Source organism: Prinia subflava (genome assembly GCF_021018805.1).
Source record: "Prinia subflava isolate CZ2003 ecotype Zambia chromosome W unlocalized genomic scaffold, Cam_Psub_1.2 scaffold_33_NEW, whole genome shotgun sequence".
In the NCBI taxonomy this organism is placed as follows: Eukaryota; Metazoa; Chordata; class Aves; order Passeriformes; family Cisticolidae; genus Prinia; species Prinia subflava.
In genome coordinates this window covers 2,763,587-2,791,182 of record NW_026960610.1, presented here as the reverse complement: position 1 = coordinate 2,791,182, position 27,596 = coordinate 2,763,587, and the positions used below count along the sequence as shown (strand labels likewise).

Genomic DNA, 27,596 nt, shown 5'->3' with positions numbered 1-27,596 from the left:
CCATCCAGCCTGGCCTTGGACACTTCCAGGGATTCAAAGGCGGCCACAGCTGCTCTGGGCACCCTGTGCCAGGGCCTTCCCACCCTTTGAGCCAGGAATTCCTTCCCAGTATCCCACCTAACCCTGCCCTCTGATAGAGGGAAGCTATTCCCCATTGTCCTGGCACTCCAAACCCTTGTCCAAAGTTCCTTTCCAGCTCTCTCAGAGTTCCCCAGCCCTGGAATCGTATCCCAAGGAAAGTGCGAATTGATCATATAACACAGATCTAGAAATTCCAGCTTAAGGAAGAAATTTCCCTCTTCATTCCCAGGATCTTGCCAATTAATTCCCAAAAGGCAAGGAATGAAAGCAGGGAATACCTTAAATCCATGCCTCTAATGTAACTGTGTGATGTTCTGAGATGTCATCGCTGGCGTCTCTTTTAAGCAAAGTGACAACATCCAACGTCTGCACTATTTCAGTCCCCGAAGAAATTCCCTGATGGAAGCAAAGCTGTGCTCATGGAAAAACCTGGGGGAGCTCCAGAAGTAGGTTGCCATCTCATTGCCACATTGGAAGGTTAGAGGTGTTTCCTTTGCGAACTGAGCGCTTTAAATAGCGCTGACTTTGCACATGGGGTGCGCTCAGTGCCACGACAACGGCACAGAGGAGCTTGAGCTGCATGGGCGCGAGCCTGGCATGGATCCACAGAATTTCGGGGAGTCACAGCCAATTCCCAGCACTGTACACGCATGGAATTCAGCGTGTCAGGAATGCATGAGATCCTTACTCTGGCACAGGCTGTCTCGGTTTGAGGGGGAGGTGAATTTTTCAGGGAGTTGTGGGCAAACCAATCAATGGTCAGGTTTGAATGTTGGCACTTTCAGTGGCCACTGAGGTGTTGGACACGCCTCCGAGGACACAAGGGGTTAAAAGCAGGGACTCCCGGAGGGACCTCCTCTTTTGGGTTCCGGTTTCAGCAGGGAAACATCTCCTCTCCCCTGCTCAGCTTTAGGCTGAGTGGGGGAGGGGAGCCACGTGGCCGGGCTGAGGAGAACCACGCGGCTGAACTGAAGTAAGCTGGGGCCCCGGGGGGGGGAAGAGAATGGACAAGACTGGAGCTGAGCTGGCCCCATCCAGGATGGAGGAGTGGAAAACTGTGGAGGTGCCTTCCGTGTGTGGTCTCCCCCCCCACCCCCCTCCGGGAGAAGATGCCCAGCCGCGTGGGAGTTGCCGAGCCTGGGAGTGCCTGAGCCTGCACCCTGCCGGGAGCCAGAAACTGTTAACCCTTTCTTAGCAGAAGGAAACTTTTCCCAAACATTGATTCTCATGGCTAGTGGCCTCAGAAGAGAGAGAGAAACAGCTTGGGACTGAGATGATAAAAGAAGATGAAAAGAATCCCAGATGGGCAGGGATGAAGAAGAGTAGCTTTTTGAGCTGGACTTCTCTTGCATAATGTTAGCCATAGACTGAACTTGAGTCTCTTTTGAACATAAACTGCATTTTGGGGTGGATGTAGCCGGCTCGACTTGCTGCAGTGGAGTGAACAGAGAAGAAAAGAAGAGGGTGTGGTGGCTCCCTCTGCCCTCAGGGAAGATCTGCTCTTAGAACCCTCGGCCCCAGGGGAAAAATGGGGAGAGCTCGGCATGCAAGCATCCTTAAAAAGAGCCCTATATGCAGCTTTAGCCCATGGACAGTGGTGAGAGCACTGGACATGGAGATGAGAGTGTCACCATGGCAGCCAGGTGGTGCCACGAGTGACACAAACACACATAAAGAGTGGACCTGTGTTGCCATGAGTTTTTCCCGGTTTTGCTGAGCGCTCATATTAAAGGAGAAGTTCGTACCTTCTCACGCTCTTTTAACGTAAACATCAGCTATGTTCTATAAATATAGCCATTGTTTTTACATTCCTTGCCGGGACAAACAAGACTGTGTGACAGTCCCCTTCACCAATGTGATGTGGAGGTGGGAATTCCTTCCTCCAATCCACAGGCCTCATAGTAAAAGTATAAAAGTAGGTTTTTCTAAATAAACCGGGTCTTCTGCCCTGCTGCTGTTGTTGCACCCAGATCTGTGTCTCCAGCCTGTTTTCCTGGTTAGGCCTCCACGGTGATAACTGGCACCCAACGTGGTCAAGTTGCAAGCTAGTGAGGCAAGAAAAAAGAAGAAAAAAAAAAAAAAAAAGAAAAAAGAAAAAAGAAAAAAAAAATTTGCCTTCTACAGCTGCAAAAAGAAGAAACCCACGATGTTCTCAGAGGAACGATTGATGATGGAACTGCTCCACTCCTTTTTGTTGTCCCGTGACGCTGACTTGACCAGGAAACACGTGAGAGAACTGCTTAGCTGGGGAAAGAAACTTGGAATTTTATATAGTGCTGAAAAAGCACTCTCAATCGACCCATGGAAAACCCTGGGTAAAAGCCTTTTTTTATCCGTTCTGAACGGAAATATGAGAGCTAGCGCTCTCTTAGGGACCTGGGGAACAGTCTTCCCACTTTTAAAAGAGGCTGCGGAGGACTTTGAAGTTGATTCTGGGCTTTCGACAGGAAGCAGGACTGGCTCCCCTGTGAGCTCCGTCGCTTCTGACGAGGATTGCTCTGATGCAGGGTTAGAGCCGATGCGAGAGATCCCGGCCCCCATGTCGGGGGTTGGGCGCACCCAGCGGGGTTTTTGGAAGGACTGGGAAGCTTTTTTCGGTCCGCTCCCCGCGCGGTTGGCCGGGCGGGGAGCTGGGGTGCCGAGGGGGCGGAGCGCTCGGCATCGGGTCCCACGCCGAGCGCGGGGGATCGCCCGCACTGCCCCGGACCGCCATGTCGCCGGCGCCGCGCCCTGCCCCTTGCGATCCCGGCCGTGCGCCGGGTCCCCGCCGCCGCCCGCGGGGGCTGCTGGGCCCCCCCTGCCGTTAGCGGCAGAGCCCCCGCCGCCCGGCCCTGCCCCGCCCCCCGCCGCGCCGCGCACGCTCCAGCGGAGGAGCCCGGCAGGGGCGGCCCCCGCGCCGCCCCGGGCCCCGCCCGCCGTGGGGTCGCCTGCGCCGCCCGCCGGCGCCGCGGTTTCCGCTGGGCCGCCCCCCCCTTTCCCTCCCGCGCGACCCGCGGAGGGCGGGCCGCCGGCTCGACCGAGTCCCGCCCGCCCGGTTCCCGCCCCATGCCGGCTGCTACGAGCGGGTCCTGTCCCGCTGCGCCCCGCACAGGGCAGTCCCCCCGCGCTGGACAGCCCCCCCGCGCCGCCACGCGGCCCCGCTGCGCGCCCCCGCCGCACGCCCCCTCCGTTCAGAGGGGACGGGGCCGAGCGCTGACGCCGCAGAGCTGCCGCCGGCTCTGGCCCCGGCCACCGACCCATCGGCTGGCCGGGCAGGAGCTGAAAGCTGTGGCCGATCGGCCACGCCCCCCCGCTCAGAGAGGAGTCTGAGCGAGTCACTGTCCCCCGCCCACCCCCCCTACGGGGCCGGGTCGGCTGTGGGAGATGATAACGGAGCAAAAGCGTTGTCTGATATGCACGCTTTTCCTGTCATGAAATCGGATGAGGCTTTTAGTCCTGCATCCCAGGTGAATCAGGCTGCTGACCTAACAGAGCTGCTGCCTGAAGATGCAGCTTTGCCCGAGCCAGTTCAGGGACCTGTGGGTTTGGTTCCACGACATCATAGCCATGATGACCCATCATGGGCAGTCCCGCTTCCCTTATCAAGGGACGTGGCAGAAAATAATACAAGCTTCACTGAGGCAATTCAATGGATCAGTGCAGAATTTGAGAATCTGATCTTTCCTTATGTAATAAGAGGCTTTGCAACAGTGATATTTGAACCTCAACAGGTTTTTATCTTTGAGAGAAATTGGAAATGGACAAATGGCTGTCATAAATAGCCACCTGCCTCGAGACGATCCCTTGTTTGGGGTCGGAGCTGACCTACTTATGGGGAGGAGTCAATATGCTTGCCCTGATGTGCAAACTGGCCTTTCTCGCGCTGTCTTAGATTCGTGCAGATACATAGGGATATCTGCATTGATAAAAACCAAGTTATCCTTCTCCCCAAAGCAAGACTTCTTAGACATAGCACAGAAGCAAGAGGAAGCTTTTCATGAATTTATAGTGCGTCTGGTGAAATTTTTAGAGATGAGAGTCAAAGATAGTACCTTAAGATTGATATTATTGGAGCAATTAGCAAGAAGCCATGCTAATTCTGCTTGCCAGAGGCTCCTGGGGACCATTCCAGAGATTTCTGATGTCCTGAAAATGATGCAGACCTGTGCAGATCTAAACACCTGTGATTCTATGGTGATGACCCCAACGGCTGCTTCACAGCCGGCTGAACAAAGGCAGAATGCTGGACATGAGACACAGGCAGATATTCAGCCTAGTGGAGAACAGGAAAAGGAGGCACAGAAAGTGACTCCCTTGTTTTTCTGTGCACAATGTGGGGGTCCAGACCATACTGCAGAAACTTGCAAAGCAGTGGGTCATGCTGAGCCCACGCCAAGCCCGAAAAGTCGGAGGCGAAGAAGAAAAAGACTAAGACATCAGGGGGACGAAACAGTTTCCCAAGCTCTAGAACAAGAGCAAAATTCTCTGGCTGGTTTACAGCCATCATCTCAAGTGTAGGAAGTGTTGATGTTGCCACATAGCTATGGTCAGTTTTCCTTGGACCTTGCAGTGGGTTTCTACGTCCACATCCTATGTTGCATGCATTCTTTGAGAAAAAGTCAATTGCTCAATTTGTGTTTTCTAAGTTCTCTATCCTCAGGTTCTCGGATCCATGCTAAGAAGGCGGCCGCTGAAAGTCTGCTGAGCTGCCTCAGGTGCATTGGACTGATCCTGTTTGATCCTGAAACCCTGTGCACCCTGTGCCACCCTAGTGCCACCCATCACAGAAGCCTCTTCGAGATCCGATTGACATGGACACGGACTGGCATCCTCTCTTTTCCTATATGGCCTCCATAGAGACTTTGGATCCTGTGGAGCTGCTGGACAAGGACAGACTGAAGCAGTGTGAGGCTGAGAGCCAGCGGACTGTTAATCATGGACTCAGAGGAACTGTTTGCTGTGGTTCAGTTTTATGTATGGTAGCCATTGTGACCTCTGTGGGGAAAGTGCATGTTGTTTGGGGGTTGTGGTTTTGGGACAGAACTTTTGGGGTTCAGAATTTTGAATTGAGTAGTAAAATTTTCTTTGAATGCTCCTGCCTTTTGCACCGTATATTCCCTTGTATCTTATAAAAATTTAAAAATATGAGGGTGTTGGTTGAATTATGTTAGACTATGCTTGAGATATTTTGAGCAGGTTATTGCAAGGGGTTCAGGGTAAAACCCTGGGTAGCAAAGGCAGAATCAGACCAACATGTAGCCCTCACACCGTCACCTAAATGAAGGTCGGTGAACTTTATACAGGTTTTTTTTCCTTTCTTTTTTCCTGTCATAGAATTGTTCATTTTTCTTTTTTTGTTTTCTTTTTTAATATACTTAAAAGGGTGAGATGTTGCCATGAGTTTTTCCCGGTTTTGCTGAGCGCTCATATTAAAGGAGAAGTTCGTACCTTCTCACGCTCTTTTAACGTAAACATCAGCTATGTTCTATAAATATAGCCATTGTTTTTACATTCCTTGCCGGGACAAACAAGACTGTGTGACAGTCCCCTTCACCAATGTGATGTGGAGGTGGGAATTCCTTCCTCCAATCCACAGGCCTCATAGTAAAAGTATAAAAGTAGGTTTTTCTAAATAAACCGGGTCTTCTGCCCTGCTGCTGTTGTTGCACCCAGATCTGTGTCTCCAGCCTGTTTTCCTGGTTAGGCCTCCACGGTGATAGACCTGTGTTTTTCTGAGGAGCAGTCTGGTGTGAGAAAGACTCCTCTCTCCCTTGCTGAATTGAAGATTAGTTTTTTGAGTGGTGATTGTTTGATTTAAAACCCAAGGTTTTAGTGCCATGGAGGGTAACATGTGAGGGGTGGAAATTGGGAGGAGAAGAAATGCTCTGGGAAGTTTTCATTTCTGGTTTTTTTTGTGTGTGTGTGTTTAAGGTGTTGTTTGTTTTGGTTTGGTTTTTTTTTCCTATTTCTGTTCTTATGTACTGTAATAAAGTTTTGTCTTCTGTTTTCAAGTTTTGAGCCTGCTCTGCTCTGTTCCTGATCACATCCCACAGTAGTTACTAGGCAAAACATATACTCATGGGTGCATCAACATCTAGCTAGTGGAAACCCATGACACAGGCAAAATTTGTCTTTGGTAGGAGTCATGGAATGGGTTTGGGTTGGAAAGACCTCAGAGCCCATCCAGTGCCAGCCCTGCCACAGACAGGGCCACTTCCCACTGTCCCAGGGTGTTCCCAGCCCTGTCCAGCCTGGCCTTGGACACTGCCAGAGATCCAGGAGCAGCCACAGCTGCTCTGGGCACCCTGTGCCAGGGCCTCCCCACCCTCTCAGGGAAGAATCCAGCATCACTGAAGAGGAGCTCTGATGGTGGAAGGAAGCAATGGATGGACACCAAACCTTGGGAAGATTTGTTTCCATCAGGAAACCACCGAAATCCAGGCGCAAAACTCAAACAAATATAGTTGTGCCTTCAACACCTTATTAATTTCAGGAATTCCAACCTTGGAAACCAACACCAGCAATTAGGGAATGGTGATTGGCCTTTGGAGGCACAAAGCTCCTGAGAGGAGCCTCCCTTTCTCCACACTGTGAGAAGACAACTGGGGGCCAAGTGCTGCTCACACCCCTGGAGCTGAGCCCTGAATCTGGCCTAAGAACCCCTCATGTTTTTCACCCTTGGCTTTGGGGTCAGGCCCTACTGGAGCAGGAGAACTGGGGTGTAATTACATACTGCTCCTGTCAGAGTGGAATCTGTAGTACATCACTAATGTGTAAATGACTAAGTAACTTAATTAGGTGAAATGAAGTGCACTTACAACCACAGATGCTTATGCCGGATCGGGATAATGTGGTGTGGGGGAATATATCCCTGGTTTTTTAAAGATATTTATATATAACACTAGACCACAGAAATGCAGAGCATGCACTGGTGAGAAGGATGGCAGGGATTTTTTTTAAAAGGGAAAAATGTTTTCCACATCGTTACAAATTGATGGAGAAAACCATTTTTAAATAACTTCAAAGTGCTGGAAGGAAACAACCTTTCAATCCCTGCAAATATCGGGTCCCAGCAAAATCCTAAAGGGAATGGGAGAAAGAGTGGTTCTTCTGGGCAAGCTTAAATAAACAAATAAGCAGAGCCCTCCTTTTGCAAGTTCACCTATTCCTGAGTGGATCACTGAGGTTGGAAAAGCCCCACAGGATCATGGAGTCCAATCTGTGACCAATCCAGTCCAAGCAGAGTGCCACATCCAGGCATTCCTTGGACACCTCCAGCAATGGGGACTCCAAACCTCCCTGCCAATGGCTGACCCTTTCCAGGAAAAAGCTCCACCTGGGAAAGTTAGCAGGAAAATTCCCATAGCTTTCCATATCCAGGGAAGAGTACGGAGTGCACTTGGTGATTCAAACAACAGGACCCAGCTGGCCCATTTTCCATGTGAGCCTGACAGAGGGAATGGGAGAAGCGCTGAAATCACTCCCAGCACTTGTACTCATCCATTCATCCATATTCATCCTTCCCCTCTCCCAGAAGCCATGCTGGAGGTGAATGGAACACAACCACGAGCACGAGAAGGAGCTGAATAAGCCAAATTATGGGATGTGCACTTAAAGGGAGCTTCAGCCAATGAAGCAACCAGGAAATAGGAGCTTTAATTTTCTATTGATGGATAAAAGGGAAGGATACGAGCAAGTGCCTGCACAAGTACCTATGGAGCTGGAGCACATCTTAGTCCCAGAAAACAGCCTGGGGTAGTGGAAGGTTCCCTGCCCATAGCAGAGGGTTGGAACAAGGTGAGTGGTCAAGTCCCTCCCAACCCAAACCATTCCAGGACTCTAGGAAAAGAAAGTCAAGGTTCCCAAGCTGCAGTGCCCAGATAGCATTTTCCATGTTATCTTTCCCATAGTTATTAATTAGCTGCCTCTAATGACAAAGAGAAATAGCTGTTTGTCAGAATTCCAAGGGAGACAGACACCAAAAAAAATCCTAAATCCAGGATTAAGCAGCGAACTGCCCAAATTTTTGATGATTCCATACGGAACTGTCACTAAATGAGAAGTTTTTCCTAAAAGTCCTCTCAGGAAACTCTGAAGATCCAAACCCTTTTCAAGCTGGATAAAGAAGTTGTCACAATGATTTTGGGGGAGCAAAATAGCTCATGGATGGAAGGCAAAATTTGGACTGAGTCAAAAGTGTCGGAATAACAAGCTGGAATCTGTTGCTATTAGTCATCGCCTTAGAAGCAAATCCAAGGCTGCTAATGCTGGGGATGTTGAGGAGTGCAGAGACACCCTGCCACTTGGAAGGAATTTTCTAGGATGAGATGAAACGGTGAGGCGGCAAATATTCCCTCTCTTGAGATCCAAAGGAGAATTGTACCTCGCAAGAAGGGGAGAGGAGGTGTTTGCCTCTCCCGGGAAGTGTCACCCTTGGAAGGGCCTCCATTTCACATCTCCTCCTTGGGAGCCAAGTGAAATCAATTAACTTTGCAACTGGAACCAATTAACCCTTGGAAAAGCACACCACCAAGCACAGTGGCAGTCTTTAAAAAATGGCATAAATGTAATAAATCCATAAATAAGAATGGAAAATGCCACAGGCTGGGGCTGCCAGGCTATATCAGGTGGGCTCCTGATTCTTCAGAGACAGTGGAAGTGTTTGGGGGTTTAAAACCAAATACAAACTTCCACAAAATGGGGATTTCAGCAGCCCCGAGGGATGCTTGGGATGGGATTCATCCTGTTTAACTCCAGCCACCTCAAAGCAGCGCCACCATCCCTGAGCTGGCTCTACAAGTGGGATGAAGACGGATCCCTTGAAAGAGGCACTTTAAACCTTTATCTTGAAGGGAGATAAATCTGCCTTATCTCCAGGGAGGAACCTCGGCGCTTCCGCTGGATTGAGATGCCAGTGTTTGATCCCAGTGGCATTAGGGAGATGGGTGCCATCTGTGACATGAGCCAGCAGCCCGACTTCCCTTCCCTTCCCTTCCCTTCCCTTCCCTTCCCTTCCCTTCCCTTCCCTTCCCTTCCCTTCCCTTCCCTTCCCTTCCCTTCCCTTCCCTTCCCTTCCCGCACCTTCCCGCACCTTCCCGCACCTTCCCTTCCCTTCCCTTCCCTTCCCTTCCCTTCCCTTCCCTTCCCTTCCCTTCCCTTCCCGCACCTTCCCTTCCCTTCCCTTCCCTTCCCTTCCCTTCCCTTCCCTTCCCTTCCCTTCCCTTCCCTTCCCTTCCCTTCCCTTCCCTTCCCTTCCCTTCCCTTCCCTTCCCTTCCCTTCCCTTCCCTTCCCTTCCCTTCCCTTCCCTTCCCTTCCCTTCCCTTCCCTTCCCTTCCCTTCCCTTCCCTTCCCTTCCCTTCCCTTCCCTTCCCTTCCCTTCCCTTCCCTTCCCTTCCCGCACCTTCCCTTCCCTTCCCGCACCTTCCCTTCCCGCACCTTCCCTTCCCGCACCTTCCCTTCCCTTCCCTTCCCTTCCCTTCCCTTCCCTTCCCTTCCCGCACCTTCCCGCACCTTCCCGCACCTTCCCTTCCCGCACCTTCCCTTCCCACACCTTCCCTTCCCGCACCTTCCCGCACCTTCCCGCACCTTCCCTTCCCGCACCTTCCCTTCCCTTCCCGCACCTTCCCTTCCCGCACCTTCCCGCACCTTCCCTTCCCGCACCTTCCCTTCCCGCACCTTCCCTTCCCGCACCTTCCCTTCCCGCACCTTCCCTTCCCTTCCCTGGCTCCCAACACAGTGGCCAGGAGTGGGAACAATGCTCTGCCTCCAATCCCTGCCTTCGCTGTCAGCTGTCAGCTTTGAATTCACTCCTGGCCTTACTCAGCTTTTTTTTTTGCCCTTTTCCAATCAAATTCTGAGCAACACCACCGGCAAATAGGAGTCTGCTGGACAGATTATCCTGGTTTGCTTGCAATTCCTTCCTGAATTGGGTCTTTCTGATGGCAACGGGCAAGGCATGGGGCTTAAACCAGCAAAACATCTTTGTAAATATTATTAATAACATTCCAAAGTGAACACACAGCACTGGTGACCCCTCACCATTCCCTGTTCCCTGGGAGGGCTCCGTCCCACCCCTCCGGACACCACCACAGGTTGACTTTTCTGGCACTGAGCTGAATAACAGGAAACAACTTTCTCTTCTAAAAAATAAAAAAGGAATAAAGCTGCTTCTTTTATAATCCTGCACTTTCTGTTTAAGCTCCTGCTCTTTTGGATTAAAGAAAGAACAACTTGCCATTAGGGCCTGCCCTGCTTATCAACATCACAATTGTGCCTGAGAGCCACAGGATTTATTTTACACTTCAAAAGATGTTAGAAACCAGTTTTATCTCTATTTAAAGTTTCAAGATAATATTTAATAGAACTCATCCTCCCCTTCTAGTCAGATACTGGGGTTTGATGGCTACAAGCACTTGAAGGGAGGGCGATTGCGGGAGCAGAAAAATGCAAATAAAAATTATTTTATCTCCTCAGTTTTGACTTACAGGGAGTTTCACTTCCTTCCTCCCCTCCTAAGTGGTAAAAAATGAACTTTTTCTGCACCTTAGACAAGTCAAGAAAAAGCTGGAACTGAAGGGGCTGGAGTTGCCACCTAAGTCACATCCAGGCAAGCCCACGGGCTGGACACAGGAGAATCCTTGGTTTTGGAATGTGTTTCACCAGTGCCCTGTATCACACTCACAAAGAAATGGCAGAGCTTTTAACTCTGGTTTTGTGCTGCAAAAAATCTCAATTTTGTCCCCAAAAGCCCAAATTTTGCCTCCAAAAGCTCGAATCCTACCTCACAGTGCTCAGATAATGAAGGGCTTTTCTTGTCCTAAATGAGTCACTTTATATACATTATCTATAAATTTCTTTTCAATTTGACAATATTCTGGTGCTTCAGCTAAATCGGGTTTGTGGCTAAAAGGAAAAGGCCAATTTAATGCCAATAATTCCCTGGTTAAATGTTTCTGCCTTAATGTGCCCAAGGAGCAGTGTGCAACAGAGGTGGCGAGCTCTGCCTTTCTGTTCTGATCCTGGGTATCCTTCCAGGTTAACTTCCTCATTGGACAGCAACACATTCCCAGGATTTGCTGTGCACTCCTGTCACAGGCAGCATTGCTGGTCCACACTGATCAAGCTCTTAATCAAAGCTCGACACGAGCCCAGAGCGAATGCTTGGCACCACACTGCTGCTAATTAACACCGCTTCTATAAGGCAGAGATTCTAGGGTGAGAAAATGAATCTATGGAATCTACGGGAAAAATAGATGGAACATAAAAAATACATGGCATATAAATAAGATTAAAAAACCCTATGGAGTATCAATGAGGACATTAGGAGAGGGAAAAGCTCAATGTCCATTCGGTAATGTGCTGGTTCATAAATTAATGCTCTAATTTGTAGTGTTTACAAAAGAGCTAATTTTAGGAATGAGAATTTTCCTCTGTTTATCCAAGAAGACCCAGGATTTCCTAAGTGTACGTTTCCAAAGAGTATAAAATCAACAAAGGGATTAGGGACAGAAAACCCAAGTGAAGCGAGGCTTGCTAACAACTCCGACCCTGCTGAATAAAGAATCATCTGGGCACTGCTCGGGCCCTAACACATCATTTCATGCACAGTCCAAGGAAAACAGCGAATCCGGGAAAAGCAGGAGGCCCAAGAGCTCGAAGGCTGCTGTGGATGAAACCAGGACATGCTGCTATAGTCTCAGGTAAAACTTACTCAAGCTCTCAGGCCACTTCAATCTGATGTTGGATCTGCCTTATCAGGAAGGCAGTAGCCTCATCCCTGCTCCTCTCCCAAAATACCTGCTGTCACTTCTCTCTTAAAAAAATGAGGAAAACTGGGCCATGCCCTATGGAAGTCTCAGCAGGGCTGGCCTGTGCTCACAGGTATTCCCAAAGTCCCCCCAGACAGCCTCGTGCCACTGGAATTCCAGTGCCTGACTGCCCCAGCCTCTCCCCTGCCTGTCTTTGTTCCTGAAATCCCAAAGAAACAAGTCTGGTTTGTGTCATTTCATTAGATCCCAATATTTCAGCCTCTCCTCTCTCAGATCCTGTGGTCGCCTCAAACAGGGACGCACCCAAGGAGCAGCATCAGAGCATCATCAAGGAAAGAGGAGAGTTGAGGGAATTTATTTGCATTTGCCAGCTTTGCTCCCAGGCTGGAAGTTTGTATTCCAGCCACAAACTTCCCAGCGAGGTTTGCCCTGGAAATGCTGCTGGACCCTTTAGTGCAATGGCCCTGGCAGGTGCTCCCACAATCCAAGGCCATAATTCAATCAAGCCTTGGGCTGACGTCAGGAACAAAAAGAACTCAAAGGTCATTTGTGAACGGGCCCAGAACCCCTGAGATTCAATTAGAACCTTGATATTCCATGGGGAATCTTATTTAGCTGGATTCAATATCACCAAAGCTTGGGAGCAGTTATTTATCAAATAGATTGAGCACATTTAAATGTACAGGCAATGGAAAAGCACATTAACCTCACAATCCCAAATTTTCAGGAGCAACAGAGGCAGGAAAGCAGCACCAGGAGCGAGTCTGATTTTGAGATACTACAGCACAAAAAGAACTGAATCCCTGTTTTCTCAGGGATTACATCTGTGCCTAAGGATGAACCCAGTGATTTCTGTGTTTTCCCATTTGTGAAGCCCTACAATTCTCCCAGCAGAAATCCTGATCTCTGTGTCCTTGATACTGCAGTGGGCTTTGGTTTGGGTTTTTAACGTACACTTGGCTGGGACCATGGGGTGACACACACATGTATGGGATAGAGCAGGTTACATACACACGTGACTAAGAGGGAACCATGCAGACACATAAAGAAATCTACACGTGTGACAAAGCAGCGTGTCTATATAGACACATCCGTGTGACTGAGGGGACCATACACACACATATGATGAAGCAGGGTGACACACACATGACAAAGCAGCATGCTATATACACACAGACATATAGGACAAAGCAAGGTGCCATATGCAAACACATGATAAAGCAGAAGCCATACATACACACATCTATGACAAAGCAGGGTGCCATATACATACACATGATTAAGCAGGGTGTCACACACACAAATGACAAAGCCGGGTGTCACACACACATATGACAAAGCAGAGTGTCACAGATATATGACAAAGCCAGGTGTCACACACATGTGACAAAGAAGGAACCTATACATTGGCAGCCATAGCCCAGCCCAGGGTGCCATACACACACAGCACTGCCCTGCCATTGGGAAGCTGGGCACAGGACAGGAAGGGCCAGAGCTGCTGGGAATCCTGCCAGGAACGCTGTCTGCATCCTGCATGGCACCTGCCGTCGCTCCAAGCCCAGAGCTGAAGCCGCTTCCCCTCTCCCAGGAGCCTGAGCTCTGTGCTCCTGCTGCAGGCCCCTTTGCCAGGGTCACTGCTGTGCCATATGCCCAGTGCAGCCTGCGAGTAAACCCCGAGTAAAGGACATGGTGCCACAGGAGAGTGCCCGACCGTGCCAAACCCTGCCAGTCAACACCAGGCTGAGAGCATCGGCCAGATTCCACAATCTGGTGGTGCTGGCTCCAAACTGGATGCACACCAGCACTGACAACAATGAGACACAGCTACTATTGTCATTACTACCAGGAGTAGTCTTGAAAGATGTGGCGACTGCACAAAGCTCTCACACCGACAACACACCCAAAATCCACCCAAATGATCCCATTTTTCCAACCACCTGGCTGGATGTAGGCTCAACAGCCTAGCATTTACGTTGGAGGAAAGAATAAATACTCCAACCATTCTCCAGGTTTTTCCTAATAGGGTTTGTTAGAAAAAGAAATTCCACAACAGCCTTAAAAAAAAATTAAAAATTAATTGAGAATTTGGGCATTTCAACCCTCTGCTTTGCCAGGAAGTTTTCCCTGCAAACAGCTCTGAGATGAAAATTTAGCAGGTGAGTGTTACCAGCCCAGGAATTTGTGCCCGAATTTCCAGGCTGGAAACCTCTGAAGGGCACAGGGGTGAACTTTGGGCACAGGACACCTCCCAGACCACCAAAAATCAGCGGAGGCCCCTCCACATCTTGCTGCCACCAATTGAGGGGCGGCATCAGCTGTGGGAGGAAATTTAGAGAGGACTTTTCCCAATAAATAAGGGCAAATACAATTATTCCAGGGAGCGGGATGAAGCACTGTCATCCTTCCTGGCTGCCGAGGTACAGCAGGAACTCCACGGAATAGCCACTGGCAGATGGCACATCCCATTATATGTATATTCATTTTCTATGCTACATAATATGAAACATTCCCAGGTTATTCCAGCTTTTCTCTCTATGTCCACCACCCTGGTAAATGGGAAAATGTTGGGAAAAGACCTTTAAACCAGAACCACTCCTTATAAAACTGCAGAGCTGTTGTCAGCTGATTTGAGCTGATTTAATTCCTATCAGGATATCAGCCCCTGAAAACCACAGGTTACCAGGGCCCCCTCCCTTTTTCCTGGGATTTGCAGAGCCCCAAATTTCCAGCTACAAGAAGTTTACCATGAGGAGTAAATGTGTGAGGTGTAAAGCTTCCAAAATGACTTTGTTTATCAGAGCAGATGAAGGGAAAAAAAGCTAAAGGAATCATTTGAAGCTCAAAGCAAAACTGTTTATAGGACAGCTTTTAGTGCTCCAAGATTCCAGAGATATTTCAGTAATTAACAGCATAAACTTCCATAACTTAATTCCATTCTATATGTTCATGTGGTTTAGTTGTTCCTGTGCTATTTAAGTTATTCCCCATTACAACACTACAAGAGATATGCCAATCCTACTAAAAAAATATCAAGCAGCTTCTTCACAACATTCCTGGGATCCCAAAGCAGGGGCTTAAATCCTTTGACTTCTTACATAAGGAAAATATCCAAGTAATGCCCAAATTCTCTTTAAATAATGAGGGGAGAGAGAAAAAAAATTAAATCACTTTATTTCTGCAGTAGCAAAAAAAGAAGTAATGAAAGATGAAAATTTGGTGTTCCCAGATTATTTGTGTCTATTCCATGTTCCTTGGGAATTCAGGTCATGGAAGCCACTTTTGCCCCTGACAAAAATCCATATGAATTTGGGAGTGGCACGAGTACAAATCCAATGGGAAGAAGCCAAATTGTACCTCACATGTTTTTTTTTTCCCTGAGCAAGCCCTGTACTCCCACTGAACTCCAAGCCAGGCCTAAATTCCCTGGTTTAACAAATCCACTTTGTTCCTAGATCCCTCAGATCCCGGAAATACTGTGAACCATCATTCCTGTTCCTGCTAAACTTGGCAAGGGCAGGCAGAGCGTCCCTGCACCAAGTGACATTTGGCTGCATGTGGCCCCGGAACGGTTCAGTCGCTCCAACAGGGAATTCTGAATTATTAAATATATTCTGGAGCCCTGACAAGGTAGCACGGAATGAGGATGACAAAAAGCACCTAAAAATCCCCATCTCCATTATCCAACAGGAATGACTGAGCTGGGTTTCTCTGTTTAATTACCACGACAGGCCCAGAGTTCCCAGATTGAAATATCTGAGGGACTGAAGGCGGCTGCAGTTCCAGAGCGTCCTTTGCTCCTGCGAGTAAGATCCAGGATTTCTGCTCTGGAACTCAGTATCCTGCTCCTCCTCCAAGTGTGCTCCAGGCTGGCTTGGGCCATTCCCAAATCCCAGAGCATGGATCTTTTGCTGCCCCCATAGAAGTGGCTGGGATAGGGCTCAGAAGGGAGGAGGATCCCAAGTAAACATAGCTGCAAGGATGGGAGGTAACAGCATTCCTCTTCTTCTTCATCATAATTACGAAACATTAGCCACAGAAAATAAGGAAGGAGCTGCTTTTGTGGAGTTTTCAGCAGGGAAAAGCCAGGAGGAATATGATCCAGGCCCCGGAATGCTGCCTGGCAAAGGTGGGAACGCGGGGTGATGCAGGCCAAGCCAACACCCAAACTCCAGCATCATTCTCCCTCTTTTCTGGCACATCCCATGAAAAAATGAGGGCTCCCCTTCGGAGCCACCGGTGGAACCGCAACAGCTCTGGACCTGCTGCACCACTTCCTTTTTCAAAGCAGGTTTTCAGTCCAAAATCTCCCTTTTAGGTTTTTTTCCACCTCTTTTTTATTCTTTTGAATGGCATTTGTGCATGATAAGCCCCAAACACATCCCTTGCTTCCCAAATCCTCCCTGGCACATACGCTATTCCTACTGAGAGCAGCGGGATCCATGCAGGCATCCCAGGTGTGCCTCACCTGAGCAGCTCTAAAACATCTTCCCAAGAAAGCCTTGATTTAATTCCATTTTTTTGATGATCAAGCAATAATAGCAAAACCCTGCAGCTTTCCCACCAGGCCACACTCCTAAACCAGACTGTACTTAAAAAGAAACCCACAATATTCGTTCTAATTTCCTCACTGAACATCCCGAATAAAAAAACCCAAGGAATTGAAACTGTGCTGGATTTGTGATTCCCTCATTAGAGATGTATTAATTTGTTGCTCTAATGCAGGCCAAGCCCTAATCAAACTAATGGCAAAATGAAAAGCGAGGCTTTAAATCCTTTAAAGGGACTTTGCTTGATTTGGTCAGGCAAAGACTGGAGATTTTTCCCTTTTTTCTGGGCCATGGGAATGGCCAATGATAAAAAATCCGGTTTTCTCTGATTCCGCTCCAACCCCCATGCTATTCAAACAGCTACAGAGTGGGCAATCCAGAACAGATGCTCCCAAATGGAGGTAAAATTTCAGCCTTTAAATAGAAGGAGCAGAAACTGAATGGAATCAGGAAGATGTGGGCTTTGATTAACAGATGAAAAACCAAAATATGTCAAATGTGACAGACCCAGGGAATTCTTGGGGGAAAAGCTGCTTCAAAATCCGATCCCCAGCAATCATCTCTTCATTTCACAATGCCTCACACTTAAATGAGGATAAATTTCAGATAAATTTACTATGGAAGCAATTGCAAACTCCTCCCCAAATTTTAGGGGATGTGAGAAAATGAATTTTATTTTGGCAACTGTCCTAAAAAGGGCAAACAAAGCAGGAAAAATAAAAAGCAACCCCCCTACTTCAGCGCAATTAATGTGCATTGTTCAACTGAAGTAACAGCTATTAAATCACTTTCCAAATATGATCTAAACTGGAGGGAACTCCAAGGGAGTTTGCTTCCCAATCCCTTCAGTCTCCCCCAGTTCTCCCAGTGCAGGTCAGAGGCTCCAGCCTTGGTTCAGTGCCCTGTGCCGAACACCTGCAAACATCAAACAGAAACTCCTGGTCCTTTCCTGGGCTGACAAAAGCCTTTCATGTGAAAAATGCTCCCTGGGAATGTCATGGCTGGAGCTCAAGTTACATTCCTTTCTCCCTCGCATCCCTCCCTGCTTTGGAACATGGTGAGAAGCCATGTTTGTAGAATTCAAGATTCAAAGGGAACGGGGCTTTACTTTCTTTTCCCTCGCGTGTCGCAAATCACAACACGGCATCATGGATTAGCTGAGAAAAAAGCCACAGGGATGACTTTAAGCAGGAATTATTCCCACACTTCCTAAAGTCCACTTAGTTTCACTTCCCTGCTTGGGATTACTTTGGGGCGCCTGGTGGTTTAGATTTTTTTAATCTCTGGGTTTTTTCCCCCTAGAAGAGAAGTTTGGGGTTAATGCTGAGAATCTCAACAAATCTGTTTTTAAAGAGGAATATATAAAGGTCAGCTCAAACTTCAGAGGGAGACCTTCCAGGAGGAAAACCAGGATACAGCCCGCTCACTGAAATTCCCTGTTAGCAATCTGCATCATTAGAACAGACTATGTCTGCTATTATTCATGGAGCTGCCTTTAATCCTGCCACAGAAAGCATCTCTTGGAGCAGCATCCAGGTATTCTCAGATCCAATCCAAATTTCCCAAGCCCTGGCTCCCCACATCCCTGCCCAGGCAAACAATAGCCACCAACTCCATCCTCAGGCCACACATCCACCCTCTGCCCGGGAGCAGCCAGGGGAATTAACCCCCAACATTTTGGGAAGCACCACGCACTCGCTGCAAAATTCCATGTCTAATAATCAAGCAATAGATATTGCAAGTGGAAAATTCCCTTAATTTTCCCTTCCAGAGACACCCTTTGCTGCCATTGTGCAGACAAGCACCAAGGCACGGCGCCTGCCGCTTAACCAAGCTTCTCCTTCATCCTCCACCACCAGACACTGGTGCGGGCAGGGAATTCTCTTGGAATTCTGTCTGTGGCAGAGTTCAGGTGCTGTTTTAAGTGGTCTTGATCTCCTTATTCCTAACTTCCTGCAGTTCTTTAAATCATCCTCCTGGCTACATGAAGATGCGTCAAAATTCCTCCGATTCTTTCAGCTTGCAGGACAATATAACACAATTCAATCACTCCCTGCTCCGATTGGTCCTCCTGATCCAAATGACTCCGGAGATGAGGTTTAGGAGGAATTATTAAATATAACTCTGGAGTCATTTGCTGTCAGCCCAAGTGGTGGTTGCTGCATGGACTAGGCTCTGAGCATGACAAATTGATTTGTCTGGTACAACCACTCCGTGCTCCTCTCCAGTGAAAACAAATTGAGTGGAGATTTTAGATCTGGCCTCATCACTTCAAAAATTGTGTCAGAAAAGGACAAAAACTGGGATTCAAACCTACTGGTCATATTTGGAAAGTTATCCCAGCCCAACAGCACAATTCTCCAAGTTGCCATATCCCAATACAAACAAGTTTGAGAAGATAAAACAAACCCAGGTTGTTATTTTGAAAGTCTAAATAGAATAAAAGGCACAAAATGAGTGTTTAGGTGGAGATTGATCTGAAAAAAACCCAACCAACGTCCAAGAAGAAATCCTGCTCTGGAAATAAAAAGCTAAATTATGTCCCAGTGCATTTAATAAAATACTGAATAAAGATGTGTCCTGAACTGAGCAAAGCCTGCAAATATCAGGTATGAAACTCTCCGCAGTGAGGGCTTTCTCTGTGGATTTCCAGGGAAGCCATGCCCAAACTCCCAACACAGAGCCGGGTACAATATTCTGGGCAGTGTGCCAGCATGTGGAATTGGCTGGGAAAACACTGCAACTCCCTAACTGTACATCGAGGCAGGGAAAAGCAACTGCATCCCAGAGCAAGGAAATGTGCCACAGGGATCTTTGGGAGTTCTCATTTGTCAGGCATGTAAAAGCCTCTCTATGAACTCGAGTTGCCAGACAATTATTGTCCACACATGTTCTACCACAGAGAGCTCCAAGACGGCTTTTGTCATCCCGCTCCTGTTTTTAGGGAATGCAGGAGATGCCCATCAGCCCTACCACAGCCAAAGGAACAAATCATCCCCCTAAATCTCAGTAAACTCTTCCAAAACATTCTCATGTTTAAAAACAAAATGCCCTGGCTTTAAGTAGCAAGAGGAACTCACTGGAATATTTTAATTGACAAAAAATAGTCCATCAGCAAGCAGCCCTCTCTAATCCTAAAGACGTTTTTTCCTGGTGTTTATTCTCTGATACTTGTTTTATTTATTTAACTGCAACAGCCTTCCATTCCGCTTTAATTCTAATGCACAAAACTCATTTGCACACCAGAGGTTTTGACTATCATCCCTGACAGACAAAGAGAGGCTTTGGAATTGGGAATAAAAAATTCTCCAAGGCTCAAATGACTAAAGGAGAAAGATAAATCTACTGTAAAACTAGAACAATTTCAAGCAATGATTAAACAGAGGTGAAGTCCAGGGGGTTTTAAAAAATCAGAAATGTGTGGCAATGCCCTAAAAACCTCCCAGGCTTGTGGAAATGACAATAATAATAATTAAAATCAGAATAAGAATAACCAGTACTTAGGAATAATTCCGCTGCAATCCAAACGAATCTGCTCCCCATAAGAGATTAAAGCACCACAACAAAAGTAATGCCTATGGATAAATAAATCTCAGCTTTTTCACTACAGATGGAACAAAACACGGTACATACTTGAGCCAGTAAAATGTCCACTTGCCAAGGAAGTTGGTCCATTTTTCCCACTGCTCACAGGAGGTGAAAACATCTAAAAAAACAAAGAGGCATTACTAGTGCAAAACAAGCAATTCCCAAGTCCACTGGCAGTCCAAAGTTCCTTGTACATTCCTTAGGAGTTTCTCTCCCCCAACCATCAGCCCCCACAGCCCTGCAAAGGCGTCCAGATTCCTTCCAAACCCCTGCGCCCCTGGCCACCAGCATCTCGCTTTTATGAGGCTCATTAGCTTCCCAAACAATCTGGCCTTGCCAAAGCCTTTGAGCCATGCCAGTGCCCAGGAGCGCTCTCCAGGCTGGGAAGGAAGCAGGACTCACTCCCCTCTGGCCGCTGACAAAGGCAGAAAAAGTTGGGATGGGTCGCAACCTTGGTCATCAACGTAGCAACGTCCATTTCCATCCCGCTCCAGGATTTGCCTGGCATGTGGGAACCCAAATAATAACAATGCAAAGTGCCACCTGCCCTAAATTCTCATTCCCTCTCTCCCACCGAGCAATTGGAAGCCAGGCTCGCTCCTCGCCCCCTCTCCCTCCCTCTCGCCCTCCTCTGTCTCTTCCCAACATTTATTTCGACCCTAATTGGTTTCTCCCTTCTCCAACGTGTCTAGTGGATAATACGCACCTTCCCTGAGTCAGAGCCTGCAAAAAGCCAAGGAACAAATGGGAAAAGTGCACCAACAAGCAGAGAGGGGGCTGCGAAGCTGCCTCAGGCTATGATTCCTGGCCAAACTTCCCCAAGCCATCCCTCAGGCGCCGAGGCTGGAGCAGCAGCACCAGCCTGGAGCACACAGGGGAAAGGGGGGGGGCTTTAGGAGCAGACCTGCCTCTCCCAGCAAAAGCTCTTCCCTAAAATAACTAAGTGGATAGAGAGATATTCCTGACATATTGGGGGGAAGGGAGGGGATGGGGAGAGGAAGGAAGGGGCTGGAGTAGGAGGGGGAGCCTGACAAAACTAGACAAGTGCACGCGTCTGGCGCAACGTTCGGCCTCCAAACCAGCCCGGGGGGGACAAAAATCCCTCTTTCCTTCAAAAATCACCCCCAAATCCTAACTAGGCCGGGTAGGAGAAGGTTGGAGCAGTTTTAATGCCAGCAGAAGCCATAGGAGATTTCAGGGAAAACTTTAAACTGAGACAGTCGTGGATTTCTTTGCACTTTCCATGCGCCAAAATCGAAACAAGGGAAGATCCGAAAGGAGAATATCAGCGACTCATTAGCAATGAATTAGTTCATGTGCCAACAACGCTTGAAAATCTAAAGCACAATAAAAGTGCAATATTGGTATGATGGAATGATAAGAAATGGTCAGGTTTTGGAGCGTTTCTTTTGGCAGAAATTATTTGAGCCGTCCAAGACGTGAAACCAAGCTGAGAACACACCTGCATCTCCCATCACACACAATCAGAAAGGCTAAAAATACTCCGGTTTGATTTTTTTTAGCGAAAAAAATATTTACCATGGTTATAGCTGCTGATTTAAAACTACCCAATGTACTTAGAGTACAGTTTGGGGGTGGTTTTGTTGCTTAGGGGTTTTTTTTTGGCTGGATTTTTTTTTTTTTTGTAAACAGAGCAGCTAGAAGATATTTATTTTTTACAGCTGTTGCTAATTTCCACCGTTGTTTCTTACCGCACTGAAATCCAGTAAATCACTCAGTTCTTTGTCCGTCCCTAAGGCAGCCATTCGCTGTTGGTGATGCATTTTAGCAAAATCACACAAACCTAGAAACATGGAAATAACCGCAATCAGAAATCCCGAGCCTTGCAGGAAACACAGTCGGATTTTGCTTTTTCAAGAGGGGTCGGGGAGTGGGTGGTTGAGAAGAAGATGAGGGAAAAAAGATGGAGGGACAGAAAAAAAAAAAAAAAAAAGCAGCGATATTGTATTTATTGTATTTCCAAAGAGGCGAGCCAAACCCGGGAACATCCACTCTTAAACCCAAATCCGGAGGAGAAAAAAACAGGCAAAGCCTCGCTCACGAAGCATTATTTATGCAACAGGAGGTTCAGCGAGGAATGAATGAGGATCCCAGAGAAGGAATGAGGATCCCAGAGAAGAAACTACAGCCATCCGCTCCCAACTTTTTCCCTTCTTCTTCCACGCAAAGTAGCGTTTGGAGGCACAAACGGCAAAGAGCGAGGAGGAAAAAGAGCCACGGCAAGATGCGAAGTGCAGGTTCCAGGGGCGGGGGGGCAGCGGGGGACAATTAGCCCCGATTCCTAATTTACGGAGAGGAAGGGGAGATAAGGCCGACAACAACCCGGGAGCGGCTCGGGCCTGTGCGGAGGCAGCGCCCGGGGGGAGGGGAGCCGAGCAAGGGAAGGGAAGGGAAGAGAGAAAGGGCGCGGAGCCCAGCGCAGCGGCCCCGGCCCCGGCGAGCCCCGACGCCGCCTCCGTACCCGCCGCCGCCGCCGCCGCTCATGGAGCTCCGCGCTCGGCTCCCACCCGCTCCCGCCGCACTTTTCCAAGGATTCCACGTTGGATTCGCCCAGCTCGCGCGCACACATGGCGAAGCGCGTTTATACGGGGCCGCAGACGCACGTGACGCGGGCACTTGGCCGAAAGGAACAATATTTTTTTCCCCCTTGGATTACCCGTTTCCTTCGTCATTTTATTTTTGATATTTTTTTATCTAGAATCCTGCTTTGTTTTGGTTGCTTTACTCCCGCCCCTCGGCTCAATCCCAACGCCCAGCTTTCCCATTTTCCCAAAGCATCACTGCAAACTTTGCAAAGCAGCCCCTTGGATTTACGTGCAAGTTTTTGGGGATGCTGCCAGCCCCCCCCTCGGCTCGTCCTTCCTTCTTCCCTCATCTCCTCTGCCACTTTTATTCCGTATTTTCCTCTCGCAGGCCGGACATCACCAGAAAGAACTCCTCGGAGTTCATTTTCCGGTAGGAAATAAAGCAGCGAGTCCCTCGTCTGCAGCTTGGTGTATCTCCCACACGTGTAATTACACTGTGTCTATGCAATGTATATATAATGTATAGATTTACACAGCCCGGAATTTGCACTTTCTTTCTTTTTTTTTTTTCCAAATAACACATCGGGATCGACAATTTCAATCGAAAAATATAAATGAAAGAAAAAAAAAAATACAGACAAGTTAGTCTAACAGCAAATTGGAACTTTACCTTAAATGGCCACAAATATGTTCACAATATTCCAAGGGGGGGGGGGGGGGAAGGGTAAAAAAAATGAATAAAAATCATCAAAAAGAGAGGAATCTTCTGCCAAAGTGCTTTATTGTCTCACACGTGTGTGACCCTCCAAAACCACCAAAAAGTAGGGAAAGTGTCAGTCCTGCTCCCGGTTATTCCACAGCTTTACAGGCACACTACACCTGGCTTTGTAGGGATTTGGGGGGCCCGGCCACAAAAAAAAAAAAGATTAGATTTAAAAAAATTTAAAAAATTAAAAACCAAGGAAAAAAAAAAAGGAAAAAAAGAAGGTCCGACAACTTTTGCCCTATTGCTTTTACAGACATATGGTGACGGGCTCGCAGCGCCGCGGCTCTCGGGGACTTGCCCCCTCCTTGTCCTTCCTTAAAAAACCAAAAAAAACCCAAATCCCGAAAAAAACAGGCGACTCCCCCCTCGAGAGAGCTCGGGGCCGCCGGTTCCCCAACTTGGTCCGAGTTTAGAGCAGCGCCCGCCGCCTCCTCCTCCGGCTCAGCAGCGCGGCCTCCCCCGCCGAGCCGCGGCCGATCGCATCCCGACCGGGCAGCCGCATCACGCGCCACTCACATCCGGGCAATGCCCGCCGCCTTATAAGCGCCACCGCCGCCGCTCGCAAACAATGACGACGAGGAGGAGGGCGGGAGAAAGCGGGCGGGACGGTGCGGCGGGGCTCACAAGATGGAGGGACCCCCGCGCAAGCCCGAAGGATCGGCGCCCGCCGCATCGCCCGGCCCGCGGCACGGCTCCGAGGGCGTTCGGCCGCTTGGCCGGGAGCGGGGCCGGGAGGGATGTCAGCATCCTCCGCACACCAGGGGAGAGGTCTTGTTAGAAATGAGCCGCTTGACACGGCCAATATATCAAGCAGCAATTTAATAATTAATTAATTAACATGGTAAAGTGTAAGCAAAGGCAGCACGCTGGGTACAGTGGAAGGGGTTTTCCCTTCCGACTGCACACCCATTGCTGGACTTGCTGGTATTTTATTGGCTATATTCATACATATTCATAGGCTTTCTCAGCAGTTTCCATTTCTAGTTTTAACGTCACAACTCAATACCTAACAGCCATAAATCTATAGATTGTCCTGTATAATTCTATAGACCATTGTGATCTATTTCGATATTTCAATACTCCAAGATGTACGTCCAGGATATGTTTTCCCAGATGGTGGGATCTGGCTTCCAGATGTGGGGGTCCCATCTCTATTCCCAGGTCCATCAGTCTCGGATAGTGATGTCCAGTTTCCTTCTCCAGGAGCCATAAATCAGTGAGCTGAAGTCTTGTCTTCGTGTCCAGGATGTTTTTCCCCACCTTCTGTGCAAGGCCTGGGCCCCTCCTTACTTCTTTCTTTTGTCTAAAAGCCTTTTTACATTCTAAAACTACAGTTTAAAATTCTTTAATACAAAGCAAGCTTCTAAAGTTATAATTATAAAGACACTTATTACAGAATAGCTTGAGATTTATAATAGGTAATTGCAAGCAAAAGATTTATTCAAAAACTTCCTTCCATGCTTTCCTCAGTTGTTTATTAGAACTCATCTTTATAACTGTCCCATAGCTGTGTTCCACAACTACAATTACACAGATTTTCTTCATTTCCCTGACACGAAACACAACTTTGTATTTCACAGGTCTCAGCACCCTCAGCACACCCGGGAGGGCTTTCAGACCCCTCCAGCAGACCCTCGAAGGGTTTCAGATCCCTCAGCAAACCCCGTGTTATAGATGACCGGGGATAATTCATGTTTTTAGATTATATTTTGTTAAGAAAATAAGTATAAAATATAGTTAACTTATAAGCAGGGGTTTTGCCCTAGAAACGGGCAGGCTCAGGCTTGTTGTTGCTTTTCAGAAATTGACAAAGGTGTAGCTGGGTGGAGGGAATGACGCTAAGTACCGCCATTAAGGAAGGAGCCATCTCTTTTCTGGCGACAAGGACTACTGATGGTTCAGTCATTGAATGTTTACACAAACCTCAGCACATGCATGGAAGGAAGACACACCTCTATTCATCCACCCCAAACCCCGAAATTAGTATTCATCTCTCCTCCCAAGAACCTTTTCAGCGGGGAGGGAGACTGAGTGAAAAACTGAAATTGCTTTATGAAATGGCTGTTCAGCCTTAGGCAAAATAAATATAAGGGGACTTGAAGCGGGCGGGATTCGTGAATAGAGGGGGTGTCACGGTGCGACCGAGGCTGTGACTGGCGTTCACCCAATGTCGATCCCGGGTCTATTGACATTGTCCTTTTAATTGCTGGTATGTTTAAAATTTTGTTCTATATTTTATTAAATTAATAAAAGTTATTTTATTAATTTGAAAATTGGCTGAGCATTTATAACACCCATGAGAGGTTTCAGACCCCTCACCAGACTCGGGAAGGCTTTCAGGCTCCTCATCCCGCCCAGCCCTCAGCAAACCCTGTGAGGGGTTTTGCATGCCCTCAAACCATGAGCAGACTCAGTGACTTGTTCCAGCCGCCTCAGCAGTTACCTGGAGGGTTTCAGCTCCCGCCGACTCTCGATGGGTTTCGTGACCCTCCACCATGATCAGACGCCGTGAGGGGGTTTCAGCTCCCATAAATCCTCCAAGGGTTCCTCGCGCTCCCAGCCCTCAGCCGATCCCATGAGGGGGCTCGGGGCTCGCTCCCCTAAGGGGGTTCGCGCCACTTCGCCATGAGTGAGCTCGTGTATTGTCCTGCTGAGGGAGCTCGCTCCTCTCTGCCCTCAGGGGCTGGCGCCTTGCTGCCCTGAGATGCTCGCCCCACTCCGCCCTGAGAGGGCTCCCGCCTCGGCTGGGCCTTGGTCAGGGCTTGGGCCTGGCCCTGAGCCCTCAGAGGACCCGCGAAGTTTCCCGCCTTCACCTTCCCACCACTGATGAGGCGCTGTGAGGGGCTCCAGCCCCCTCAGCTCCCTCGGCATTCAGCAAACCCTGTGAGGGGATTTTCAGCACCTCAGCCGTGATCAGACCCTCGAAGGCTTTCATCCCAGCTCAGCCCTCAGCATCCCGCAAAAAGAGGTAGGTTTCAGTTATTCCTTTTTCAGTGTTTTTTTGGGTGCTGAGCCCGCACTGGGGCTGGTGCACAAGCAGGTAGTGGAAATGAAAATAAGGAAGGGAATGGGGAAAGGCAGAGGGAGGGGGAATAATATAAAATCATGGAATGGTTTGGGTTGGAAGGATCTGTCAGTAGACCGGAATGCTCCAAGCCCCATCCAACCTAGCCTTGAACACTTCCGGGGATACTGCCTTCAAATTAATGATGGATCTGGTTAATAACGGGCTGTGAGGTTTTATTTGGAAATTAAGTAGGAAAAGGGCTAACCCAACTGCCACCCTGGCCCCGGTATTATTAATTTATCATTTTTAATCCTCTGGATTTTATACTGTCCCCATATGTCCTGTTTTCAGCAGGCCACAGGAGTTCCATGTGGACAACTGGCTGAGCAGGGGGGCCTTTGGCCACCTCAGAATTCTCAGGAAGCAGACTCGGGAAATTTTATCAGACTCCCCTTCCAAGGGCAGTTAGGATAAAGCTTGGACAAGTGATCTATGGGGATTGAAAAGAACAGGGCATATGCCTTTATTAATATTCAGCTCTTTATTAAAGTGATCAGCTCATTATTAAAGTCTTCAGCAGGATTGCACAGTCCGATCGGAGTTTTCCACGCTGCTGCAGCCATCCAAAGGAGCAGGTGCTGTCCCAGTTCATCATTCTGCTGGAAACAGTAAATGCCGAGTCCTTGTTCCCATAGGATCAGCTGGGAGTTCTCTCTGGTCAACCATCAGAAGGCAGAGCAGCGGCAGTCAGCTCTTTGCCCTCAGGGAAAAACTTTGAGAGTTTCCCATTGTCTGTCTCAGTCAGTTCAGCTGGGCAGTTCCCATTCCATTCAGGCTCCTCATAGGTCATGGTTGTCATGGGTTAGCACTGGCCAGATGTTAATGCACCCATGAATATATGTTTTTTCCCTAACAACTACTGTGGGGTGTGATCAGGAACAGAGCAGAGCAGGCTTAAATCTTGAAAACAAAAAAAAAACCCCTAAAACTTTATTACATTACATAATAACAGAGACAGAAAACTCCTAAACACACACACAGACATAAATAAAAACTTCTCAGAACATTTCTTCTCTTCCCCTAGTTTTCACCCCCCACACATTACTCTCCCCAGACTAAACCTTTGGGTTTTAAATTAAACAGTCACCACTCAAAAAAACCTAATCTTCAATTCAGCAAGGGAGAGAGGAGTCTCTCTCACACTACAGACTGTTCCTCAGAAAACACAGGTCCACCCCTTATGTGTTTCCATGTCACCCGTGGCACCGCCCGGAGAAGTCTGCCAGGGTGACACTCTCTTTTTCCTATGTCTA

General features: G+C 48.2%; 1 protein-coding gene across 8 annotated transcripts in view; it reads right to left on the bottom strand.

Annotated features, from left to right (window-relative positions):
• Positions 1 to 23,978, bottom strand: part of LOC134565119 (transcription factor 4-like) — a 66,635-nt gene extending 42,657 nt beyond the window's left edge. The window contains exons 1-3 of one of the 8 annotated variants that reach the window (XM_063424527.1): positions 23,181 to 23,978; positions 21,677 to 21,768; positions 20,010 to 20,082 (exon numbers count right to left, since the gene is read on the bottom strand). In XM_063424527.1, the coding sequence (XP_063280597.1) occupies positions 20,010 to 20,082; positions 21,677 to 21,748 (145 nt within the window). In that variant the 5' untranslated portion in view covers positions 21,749 to 21,768; positions 23,181 to 23,978. Of the gene's footprint in view, positions 1 to 20,009; positions 20,083 to 21,676; positions 21,770 to 21,963; positions 22,165 to 22,275; positions 22,321 to 22,446; positions 22,747 to 22,799; positions 23,055 to 23,180 lie in introns of those variants that run through there. The other 7 variants (XM_063424522.1, XM_063424529.1, XM_063424526.1 and 4 more) reach the window with 7 other exon arrangements.
• Positions 23,979 to 27,596: the final 3,618 nt, after the last annotated feature.